Source organism: Rhinopithecus bieti, unplaced genomic scaffold, assembly GCF_001698545.2.
Source record: "Rhinopithecus bieti isolate Rb0 unplaced genomic scaffold, ASM169854v2 scaffold_15776, whole genome shotgun sequence".
In the NCBI taxonomy this organism is placed as follows: domain Eukaryota; kingdom Metazoa; phylum Chordata; class Mammalia; order Primates; family Cercopithecidae; genus Rhinopithecus; species Rhinopithecus bieti.
In genome coordinates this window covers 2,229,652-2,241,253 of record NW_016808836.1, presented here as the reverse complement: position 1 = coordinate 2,241,253, position 11,602 = coordinate 2,229,652, and the positions used below count along the sequence as shown (strand labels likewise).

Here is an 11,602-nt window from a genome sequence, read left to right as displayed (position 1 = left end):
CCGCGCCCGGGCCCTTTTTTTTTTTTTCTTGAGATGGAGTCTTGCTCTGTCTCCCAGGCTGGAGTGCAGTAGCATGATCTCATCTCATTGCAACCTCCACCTCCTGGGTTCAAGTGATTCTCCTGCCTCAGCCTCCCGAGTAGCTGGGATTACAGGTGCCCGCCACCCCTCCCGGCTAATTTTTGTATTTTTGGTAGAGATGGGGTTTCACCACATCTACCAGGCTGGTCTCCAACCCCTGAACTCAAGTGATCCATCCATCCCGGACTCCCAAAGTGCTAGGATTACAGGCGTGAGCCACCACACCTGGCCCCCCATCTCCCTTAATGCTCAACAGACAAGGAAACTGAGGCTCTAAACGGGGAAGTGGTAATGAGGAGAGCCGTGATCCCCTGTGGGAGGCCCTCGTAGTGAAAGACCCCAATGAGTCATGCTTCCCTGTGTCCACACCTTAGGGTCGTGCCTTCCATGATGACTCGACTTGGACAGGTGACTTGCTCAGGGGGACCTAGGGAGACCTGGGTTGCCTGCCTCAACTAGTGAAACTATCTAAGAGCTAGAAACATCAGTGCCTTGTCCAGAGGGATCAGTGTCTGCCATGGGCAAGAGCTAGTGTCGTCCAATAGAGCGTGTCTCAGTGATGGAAATGTCCAATATGGTGGCCACTTGCTACAGGTGCTACTGAGCATATGAAATGTGGCTACTGCATGTGGAACTGAATTTTGTCTTTTTTTAGAGACAGAGCAGCAGCCTCTTGCCCAGGCTGGAGTGCAGTGTTACAATCAGCTCACTGCAGCCTCGAACTCCAGGGCTCAAGTGATCCTCCTGTCTTAGCCTCCCTAGGGACTACAGGCGCACGCAACCACACCCGGCTAATTTTTATTAATATTATGTTTTTGTAGAAACGGTGTCTCCCTAGTTCTTTGGTATCCTGTCTAGAGCAATAAAAGACCAAAAAAAAAAAAAAAAAAAAATAGAAACGATGTCTCCCTATGTTGAACTCCTGGCCTTAAGTGATCCTCCCATCTTGGCCTTGGTCTCCCAAAGTGCTGGGATTACAGGGATGAGAAACCATGCCTTGAAAAAAATTTTTTTTTTGAAACAGGCTGTCACCCAGGCTGGAGTACAGTGGTGTGATCATGGCTTACTGCAGCTTTGATTTCCTGGGCTCAAGTGATCCCCCTGCCTCAGCCTCCCGAGTAGCTGGGACTACATGCATGTACCACCCAATCCAGCTTTTTTTTTTTTTTTTTGTAAAGATAGAGTCTTGCTATGTTGTCCAGGCTGGTCTCAAACTCCTGGCCTCAAGTGATCCTGTCACCTCAACCTCCCAAAGTATTGGGGTTATAGGCATAAGCCACCCCATCTGACCTGAATTATTAATTGCATTTAATGAACTTAAACTGAAAGAGCCACCTGTGGCTATACTGGATGACACAGAGCACCAAAGGTTTGGTGTGCATGAACGCAGGGTGCCTCTCCCAGCAGCACTAACAGGTAACCCATTTTCTAACTGAAATAGAGGCCGAGGGATGTTGGGAACTACTCCAGGCCCCTGACCAAGCAGAATGAGCTGGGGTGAGAACTGATGGTCAGGATACGCCCTCCCTATCATCACCAGACAGGGACAGATGGAGGCTGTGAGTGACAGCATGGGGCTGGGACATGAAAGCCCCACTTGCCCCAGACTCACCGCCAGGTAGGCCAGAGCAGGGGTTCCATTGAGGCAGATCTCCATTGGTGTCTCTTGGTTATAGCGGGTGTCATAGAACCGGGGCCAAGTTGATGGGATGGAGCTGCCTGCCTGGCCCAGGAACCAGTAGGCCTCAAAGATCTTGGTCAGGTCTCGAGCCAGGCAGCTGCAGTTGTACATGACCACGCCCAGCTCCTTGACCTGTAGGAGGGCAGTGCTGAGCTCAGGGACAGTGGCCTGGTGCTCAAGATGACAGGGACACTCCCCAGTCTGACCTCTGGCTATCCTCCTGTCCCTCAGTACCCCTCCACCCCAGCTCCAATAGCTAAAGTCCTAGCATGATTACCAACTTAAGTTTTGATGAAAATCAGTTATTCCAAAGCTCCAGGTTTCCTGAACATTTGCAATCTGCTGTTGCTTCTACCCTCCACTGAGCTAGCTTCTACTCATTCGTAGGTCTAGGCTGACACATGTCCTCCTTCAGGAAGCCTCCCGTGACTACCCAGCCTGTGTCAGGCATTCCTCCGGGCTCTCATGGTCCCTTGGGATTCCTTCCTCATTCTCTCTGGTGACAAATTGGTCTTCCCACTGGGCTGCGAGGACAGGTACCAGGGATGTCTCAGTCACAGCTGTATCTGCATCTCCCTGCATAATTGCTGAGATTAAAGGTTAGGGGAGCTCTCTGTTGAGGAAATGAATTCATGAGTTAATGTGTGTCTTATCTTCACCTCATTCCCCAAGCTGTTTTCTGTTCCCTATCTTGGGCTAATTCCTCCCTATCCTTCAGGGATCAGATTAGTTATACCTCCTTTGGGAAACCCTCCAATACCCCAGGTTGGGGTCTCTGAGCTTCTACAACCCTCTGTTCCCTCCATCCTGGCCCTGACCCTCTGCCTGTGTCTCCCCAACCCTGGCCCTGACCCCTCTGGGCTGTCACTGTCAGGTGACAGGCCAGTCTCCATTGGACTGGGAGTTCCATGAGGTCCATCTGTTACCACCATGTTCCCAACATTACCCGGGACAGGGCTGGACTTAAGAGCAGGCACACAGAGATGTACAATGAATATCAAATGGGTGCACAGGTCCTTGAATGCCCTGCAGAGGCGCTGGTAGCTGCAACTGGGGATCAGAGGGAGCCCCAGGCTTCCAGGAGCAGGGAGAGGGCAGCAGAGGGCTCCATTTGGGGATTCCTCATTTTTTAACAGGGTCTCACTGTGTCACTCAGGCTGGAGTGCGGTGGCATGAATACAACCCACTGTAGCCTCAAACTCCTGGGCTCAAGTGATCCTCCCACCTCAGCCTCCCAAGTAGCTGGGACCACAGGTGTGTGCCACCACACCTGGCTAATTTTTTTTTTGGTAGACATGGGGTCTCACTATGTTGCCCAGGCTGGTCTCCAACTCCTAGGCTCAAGCGATCCTCCCACCTTGGCCTCCCAAAGTGTTGGGATTACAGGTGTGAGCCACCGTGCATAACTTGAATTAGGGAGGCCTGTGCAGTCAGAGGCTGGGTGCCCTGTGGGGCAGGGATTGGCCTGGAAGGAAGGTAGACAGGGTGCAGGCAGACCTGGGTCAGTGAACGCCAGTCCATGTTGGCACTGCCCAGGTAGAAGTGGGTCTGGTCCACCACCCAGAACTTGGTATGCAGGACGCCATGGGTCAGCTTCTGCATGTCCACCATGCGGACCTGGGCACCTGTGACCAGCAGGGGCAGTGATCAGGGACCAGGCTGGGTACCCCCAGGCCCAGACCAGCCCCAGTTGGGCCCCAGCTCACCACTCTGCAGCAGGGCCTGCAGGTCCGTCTGTGGCTGGGGCCCATTGGGTTTGCTCACAGCGATGCGGACATTCACGCCCTTTGGTGCCAGGGTCTGCAGCTGCCGGAGGACCTCCTCACCCTGCAGGGAGGGGAGAGCTTCTGAGGGGCTGGACCAGCCAGCTCTCCAACCCCACAAGGTAATGCCCAGTGGAGTTATTTTGAGACATGATTAGGAGTAAACAGGCTTTACATTAGCCTGTATAAAGACTTTACAGATTAAAATATTAAAAGACTTCCTTATCTGTTTTAAACATCTTTATCTGCTTTAATAATTAGTTGCCCTGTAATCCCCCTCCAAGGCCTCCTGATCCCTCCTGCCCCCTCCTGCCCCTCCAGGGACTTTCTCAAAATTCAGCATCAAGGCAGGGCCTCCAGGCATCTTCCAGGATGGTGGGGGCGAGGCTCAGGCAGGGGGTCCCGGAAGGTATCGGGTGAGGCACGATGATGCCAACAACAGCAACGATCAAGGATGCCCTGGAACCTACTGTGTGCCAGGCCCTGTTCTAGACCCCTTCTCAGTGAACTCACTGAATCCTCACAACCCGGTGAGGCTGGTTTAATTATAATCCCCATGGAGAACTCAGTAGTGGAGTGGGATTTTGTTTTTGTTTGTTTGTTTGTTGAGACAGGTCTTGCTACGTTGCCCAGGCTGATCTTCAATTCCTGGGCTCAAGCATTCCTCCTGCCTCAGTCTCCCAAGTAGCTGGTACCTCAAGAGTGCACCACATCCAGCTATGGAGCAGGATTTGAACCCAGACCATCTGCCTCCTACATCTGTGTTTTAAACTACTTCAGAGGGAGCCAGTAGGGAGTGGGAGCTCATATGGTTTTTTTTAACATAAAAACATTTTTTTAGAGACAGGGTTTCACTATGTTGCCCAGGCTAGAGTGCAGTGGCACGATCATGGCTCACTGCAGCCTCCAATTCCTAGGCTCAAGCCATCCTCCTGCTTTAGCCTCCCAAGTAGCTGGGACCACAGGTGTGTACCACGATGCCTGGCTTTGGTTTTTAACTTTTGTAATTATTACTATTCCTTTTTCTTTTTTTTTTTCTTTTTTTTTTGAGACAGGGTCTTGCTGTGTTGCCTGGGCTGGAGTGTAGTGGCATGATCACAGCTCACTGCAGCCTCCAACTCCTGGGCTCGAGCCATCCGCCTTCCATCCCCTGAGTATCTGAGACTGCAGGCGCGTACAACACCCTGCTAATTTTTTTTTTTTTTTTTTTTTTTAGTAGAGACGGGGGTCTCCTTATGTTGCTCAGGCTAGTCTCAAATTCTTGGGCTCAAGTGATCCTCCTGTCTAGGCCTCCCAGAGTGCTGGGATTACAGATGTGAGTCACCACACTTGGCCATAATTATTTTTTTTGCAGGCAGTTCTTAAGGAGCCTTGTAATTTTAGTTAAGTTTTAAGATAACTTCTCACAAAAAGAGGCAGTAGGGAGAAGAAAACAGAAGGAACAAATTCATGGTTTTTCAGTGGAAGAGGTTATCCATGTAGGCTGTTCCTTTTCAAATGGTGAAGCTTTTACGTTCTTAAGTTTGTCTGCAGACCATAGCAGGATATAGTAACAGGAGACAGAAAGGCTAACTCTGTGCCAGGCACTGGGCTAAAATTTGCTTGGATTAGTCCATTCATCCTCACAAGAGCCCTAAGAAGCAGGTGCTATAAATTGACCCCATTTTACAGATAAACTGAAGCCGGAGAGAACAGGTGACCTGCCTGGGGTCACACAGCTGGAAGGTGGCCCCTGTCTTGATGCTGGGCTATTAATTACTCCACTCTTCCATTTCTTTGTGTGACGGGGTCAGGGCAGCTTGTAGGTGAGTGACATCCGCCAGCCTAATAATCCCTTGTAACCAAACCCGCACTCTGACATTCAGAGGCCTACAGATGACCGTGACAAACGCCTCCGGTCCAGAGAACCATGTGAAGGCAGCTGCTTGCAAACACCTGTGTCCAATCCGCTGTGTGAGACATGCCCATCTGTCTCCTGGGCTACAGGAGAAACCCCTTCATCCCCCACAGTCCCCGCTGCCTCCCACCCCCTGCCCCTGCTACTGGCCAGGGCCAAGGTTGCAGGTACCTGCTGGGCAGAGGGCTCCTGCGTGTGGGTGTCATTGTTGGTGAGGGTCCAGTAGAAGGAGGCGATGTCCAGGCTGCTGTGTGCACCGGCGAGCAGGCCCAGCCAGGCCTGGCTGGTGGAAGGGTTCCCCGTGGAGGCATTGGGGAAGTCCAGGCCCTCAGGAATGCTTTCCACCAGCACTGCTCTGGGGGGGTGGGGGATGCTATCAGCCATAGGGTGCTGGAGAGCAACGGCTGGGAGGTGAGTGCCCAGCTGTCCGTCCATGGGTGTGTTGGACAGACTATATATTTTTTTTAGAGACAGAGTCTCGCCTTGTCCCCCAGGCTAGAAGTGCAGTGGCGCAATCTCGGCTCACTGCAGCCTCGAACCCCTGGGCTCAAGCGATCCTTCCGCCTCAACCTCTTGAGTAGCTGGGACTACAGGTGTGCGCCAGTACGCCTGGCTACTTTTTTTACTTTTAGTAGAGATGGAGCCTATGTTGCCCAGGCTGGTCTGGAGCTCCTGGGCTCAAACAATCCTCCCGCCTTAGCCCCCCAAAGTGTCACAATTACGGGCGTGAGCCACCAAGCCTGGCTAAACTCTATTTGAGTTTTTATTTTCTCTTAAAAATTTTTAAAAAAACTGTGTGTATTTGAATGTGTGCCTGGACTCATGATCCTCTGAGTGTCTGTCTAGAGGTGTGGAAGGAAGGTCGTGTATTTAGATGTGTGTGTGTGTGTGTGAGTCCACAGATGTGGGTGGAAGATGCTGTGTCTGTTCACGGGCGGATAGAAGATGACGCTGTGGCTGCCATAGAAACTATGTGTGTGGAGGAGGAGGGGGCGGGCGAGCACTTGGGAGCCTGCAACCTCCTCAGTTGTCGCAAGCACTGGGTAGGGCTGAGTGCAGGCCCTGCTTAGTGTGTGCTTAAGTGTCCCTGGTCTGGTAGGCCCCTCCCCCCACCACCTGCAGCGCCCCCCACTTACTCGCAAGGGTCATAGCAGGGGGCTGGGCGCTGGTTGGGTCCAAAGAGATGCAAGTCGCCGTATTCCCATAGAAACAGCTGAGTCATCAGGGCTCCGAAGCCCACAACCGCCAGAATGAGGACCAGCAGGACCCAGCGGGCTTTCTGTGGGGAGGAGGAGGTAGTCAGCCAGCCCGAGGGGGCAGCCCAGCCTGTCCCTGAGGCAGGGCGAGGGTGGCGGAGGGCTCCTACCTTTTCCGCAGCCTTCCACGCCTCAATCTCATTCATGGGCAGCTCGTTGGCGGGCTCCTCTGCAGGCACCTTCAGCTGGGGATGGGGACAACAGCAGGGGTGACAGGTGGCTCTTCAGAACCCCCACCCCCACTTCACCCAGCTCTACCCTGCTGAGTCCCCCAATTCACCTACCTCCTGGTACATCAGTTTAGGCTTCATCTTCCCTCAAGGCTGGGGGATACACAGAGCCCAGGTGAGAAGGTGGGTGTGTCAGGGTCTCCAAACTGGCAGAACAAAAGTAGGCACTGTGTGGGGTGTTCTACGCTTTCGAGGGACAGACATCACAGAAGGGTGATTAGTCTTGGGGCTATTCATAATCATGGGGGCCACTGGCATACTGCCAACCACCCCAAAAAGAGGAAGCTGGTCACTGGTCAGCAGGATTTCGAAATCCCTTAAAATCCAACGGCTCTGCTGCCTGCTCATCACTCTGCAGTGCCCACCCTGCCCCCATCAGCACCCACGCAGCTCCCCTCTAGCAGCCCCCTTCTCCCTCCTCCAACCTCTAGACGCTACTAGAAAGACAGCGCTGGATGAGGTCAGCGGAGCCCCAGGTCTTTGTGCCTGGCTTTTCTCAGCCCTGGGACTACACAGCGGGTATATTCTAGGTGGCTCCTCCGCCCTCACTCAGGTACCCCCACACCACACAGCTCAGCCGGGGATAATCGGGGCCTCCCTGCCACCCTGCTGCCCATCCCCCCAGCCAGCCTCCCCCCACCTACCCCTGAGGGGCCTCGGTCTCGGTCTCAGGCGTCTGCTGCTACCTCCGCGGGGCCCCAGCTTCTGCCCGGACAGGCTGAACAGGGGTGGGAGGAGGGGGCGGGGCCTGTGGGAGCTCCGCCCACTGCAGCGGGGAGTCTGCGCAGTGCACGCCTCAGTTCGGGCTCACTGCAGCGAGAAGGGGGGCTCGGCTGCCCAGACACGGCCGCTCCAAACTGGCCGGGTTGAGGGGTAGTACATGGCTGGTGGATGGATTTTGCTACATTCCACCCTAGAGTTCCTGTGTGGGGCAGGGAGGCCACAGGCAGAGAACAAAAGGAACCTCACGTCTTTTCTTGTCTACAAACCTTGTGAATTTGTGTACCATGGACATGCATTACCTAGTCAAAAATAAATACATAAATAAAATTAATAAAACGCTTATAAAATGAAACGGAAAGATCAAGGTTGAATAATAGAATGAAGAAATGTAGCGATAAAGTCAACAGAAGACAGTTCACGGCATGAGATGGGAAGAAAGGGGGAGAGGAGATGGTGAATTTTCTGTTGGAGTCTACTTGGATTTCGGTATTTGATTTTTTAAAAAAAGCCAGCTGATATTTTGATAGGGATTTTAAAAAATTTATTTTCCGATCCACCCCATCCCATGTCTCCCAAGAGGGATTCAAGGCCCCGGCTGGACAAACACACTGGAGACCCCTTTCCTCTCTCATCCCTTATCTCCTAATTGAGAGAGGGTGGCACCTTTCTCAATGAGACAGGGACACTCTCTTCCCTCAAGCTCCCCCAAACACATATGGCAGGAAGTCAAGAGATAACTGCAGAAAAGGAGTTTTACTAAGAGAAGCAACAGGGCAGAAGTGGTTGTCTTCAAGGGAGTGGGATTTTGGGGTAGGTCAAGATTGCTTTTTATGGTAAGCCTATTTTCTTTTCTTTCCTTTTTTTTTTTTTTAGTGTCAGCGGTTCTGTTCCCTAGGCTGGAGTGCAGCAGCACGATCATAGCTCACTGCGGCCTCAACTTCCCAGGCTCAAGCAATCCTCCTGCCTCGGCCTCCCAAGTAGCTGGGACTACAGGCACGTGCCACCATGCCCAGCCAATTTTTTTTTTTTTGGAGACGGAGTCTCGTTCTGTCTCTCCCACGCTGGAGCGCAGTGGCGCGATCTCAGCTCACTGCAAGCTCCGTCTCCCGGGTTCATGCCATTCTCCTGCCTCAGCCCCCGCGAGTAGCTGGGACAATAGGCGCCCACCACCACGCCCGTCTAACTTTTTAAAAATTTTTTTAGTAGAGACGGGGTTTCACCGTGTTAGCCAGGATGGTCTCCATCTTCTGACCTTGTGATCCGCCCGTCTCGGCCTCCCAAAGTGCTGGGATTACAGGCATGCGCCACCGCGCCAGGCTGCAGCTAATTAAATTTTTTTTTTTTTTTGTAGAGACAGGGTCTTGCTTATTGCCCAGGCTGGACTCCTGGACTCAAGTGATCCTCCTACCTTGGCTTCCCAAAGTTCTGAGATTAAGGCACGAGCCACCACACCTGGCCCCTATTTTCTTTTTTCTGAGACAGAATTTCGCTCTTTCACCCAGGCTGGAGTGCAGTGGTGCAATCTTGGCTCACTGCAACCTCCGCCTTCCGGTTTCAAGCGATTCTCCAACCTCAGCGTCCTGAGTAGCCGGGATTACAGGCGTCTGCCACCGCGACCAGCTAATTTTTGTATGTCTAGTAGAGACAGGGTTTCACCATGTTGGCCAGGCTAGTCTGGAAATCCTGACCTCGTGATCCGCCTGCCTTGGCCTTCCAAAGTGCTGGGATTACAGGCATGAGCCACCGTGCCTGGCCTATTTTCTTTTTTAAAATTGTGAAACATAAGCTATTTTCAGAGAAGTATAGAAAATATCTCGGTGTAGGTTGAGAAATAATTATAAAGCATACACAGGTGTCGCCAGTTTCATCACCTTTTAAAAAATCAGGGGCGTGCATTACTCCTTTTTTGAAAAAGAAAACTCAAAGACAGCTAGGTTCTCCCCTTACTCCAAGATCCAACCTAGATTTGTAGGGATAACTTGCAAACTCCTCCCTACCAATGTCAGATCCCAGACTGGTGAGGGTAGAACATGCTAGATCCCCCCCCTTTCCATGGCAGGAAGACAAACGGGGAGGCCTAAAAAGGATCTAGCAGGTTAGGTGCGGTGGCTCATGCCTGTAATCCCAGCACTTTGGGAGGCCGAGGTAGGTGGATCACCTGAGGTGAGGAGTTCAAGACCAGCCTGGCCAACGTGGTGAAGCCCTGTCGCTACCAAAAATACAAAAATTAGTTGGGCGTGGTGGCGGGTGCTTGTGATCTCAGCTACTCCGGACTGAGGCAGAAGAATTGCTTGAACCTGGGAGGCAGAGGTTGCAGTGAGCCAAGATCGCGCCACTGCAGTCTAGCCTGGGTTACAACAGAGTGAGACTCTGTCTCAAAAAATAAATAAATAAAAAAAAAATCTAGCAAGAAACAGCAACAGACTAAGGTTATTTGAAACTCCAGAGGTCACTAGGAGAAGCAGAAGATGTCAGTCTTAGAGGCAGTTGACCACAGCATTGTGGGTGGAGGAGGCAGGAGGGAGTGCAGGAAATGCTTGCCTTCAGTTTTCTTTGACGGCCTTGGTAAGAAATATTTTTATTGAAGAATATGGAGTTGTAACAGCAGGCAATGTGAAATTAGGGAAGCCAAGATGAATCAAAACAAAACCGAAGGCGAGGTGGGGCATGGAGATCTGAAGTAACAGGACTGGCAGCGTCAGGGCTGGAGAACTGGGATGGTCACTAATAAACCAAAAATAGGGAGAAGGGCCTGGCACTGTGGCTCACACCTGTAATCTCAGCACTTTGGGAGGCTGAGGTGGGAGGACCGCTTGAGCCCAGGAGTTCCAGACTAGTCTCAGTAACATAGCAAGGCCCAGTCTCTACAACAAAATGAAAAGTAAAAACAAAAATGAAATAAAAATAGGAAGAAAACAGATGGACTTCGTTCAAATTGTCAGTGATATTTTGGCTTTCAAATTGTACAGTGACTACAGGTCTGTAATGATTAATTTTAACTTTTGATATGTTTTAATTGTATTTTTTTCTTATTGTGTTAACTTTTGATTAAAAAGTAAACTAATATTGGAGGGCCAGGCACGGTGGTTTACACGTGTAATCCCAGCACTTTGGGAGGCCAAGGTGGGAGGACTGCTTGAGCCCAGGAGTTTGAGACCAGCCTGGGCAACACAGTGAAACCTAATCTCTACAACAAATGAAAAAAAATTAGCCTGGTATGGTGGTGTGGACGTGTAGTTCCAACTATTTGGAAGGCTGTGGCAGAAGAATTGCTTGAATCTGGGAGGTGGAGGCTGCAGTGAGCAGTGATTGCACCACTGCACTCTAGCCTAGCTGACAGAGTAAGAGCCTGTCATAAAAAACAAATAAAAACTAGTACTGGAGAAGCGATTTAGATTGGATGAGAGACAATACAGTGAGTGCTAGAGCCAGATACCTGAGACTGAATCTGAGCTTCAGCATTAGTGACTGTTTGACCTTGGAGAAGTGACAACGCCTCTGTGCTCTTGGTTTCTCCATCTGCAAAATGGGTATGGTAACAATAGCATTTGCTGTTCATTAATTTTACACACATTTACTGGTTGTCTTGTGTGCATCAGGTATTGTTTTAGGCACTGGGGATACAGCTGTGAACAAAATAGACATGAGGGAAAAACAGGCCAGGCGCGGTGGCTCACGCCTGTAATGCCAGCACTTTGGGAGGCCGATGTGGGCAGATCACCTGAGGTCTGGCATTAGAGGCCAGCCTGGCCAACATGGCAAAATCCCATCTCTACTAAAAATACAAACATTAGCCAGGTGTGTAGGAGGGCGCCTGTAATCTCAGCTACTTGGGAGGCTGAGGTGGGCGAATTGCTCGAACCCGGGAGGTGGACGTTGCAGTGAGTTGGCACCACTGCACTCCAGCGTGGGCGACAGAGGAAACTCCATCTCAAAAAAAAAAAAAAAAAAAAAAAAAAAAAAAAAAAAAA

General features: G+C 51.3%; 1 protein-coding gene across 9 annotated transcripts in view; it reads right to left on the bottom strand.

Annotated features, from left to right (window-relative positions):
• Positions 1–11,602, bottom strand: part of PLD3 (phospholipase D family member 3) — a 35,107-nt gene that overhangs the window by 7,442 nt on the left and 16,063 nt on the right. The window contains exons 2-10 of one of the 9 annotated variants that reach the window (XM_017887482.1): positions 11,068–11,150; positions 7,898–7,930; positions 6,963–7,054; positions 6,789–6,863; positions 6,559–6,701; positions 5,594–5,777; positions 3,469–3,589; positions 3,260–3,387; positions 1,694–1,894 (exon numbers count right to left, since the gene is read on the bottom strand). In XM_017887482.1, coding sequence (XP_017742971.1) covers positions 1,694–1,894; positions 3,260–3,387; positions 3,469–3,589; positions 5,594–5,777; positions 6,559–6,701; positions 6,789–6,863; positions 6,963–6,989 — 879 coding nt within the window. In that variant the 5' untranslated portion in view covers positions 6,990–7,054; positions 7,898–7,930; positions 11,068–11,150. Of the gene's footprint in view, positions 1–1,693; positions 1,895–3,259; positions 3,388–3,468; positions 3,590–5,593; positions 5,778–6,558; positions 6,702–6,788; positions 6,864–6,962; positions 7,095–7,552; positions 7,931–11,067; positions 11,151–11,602 lie in introns of all 9 variants that reach the window. The other 8 variants (XM_017887478.1, XM_017887480.1, XM_017887481.1 and 5 more) reach the window with 8 other exon arrangements.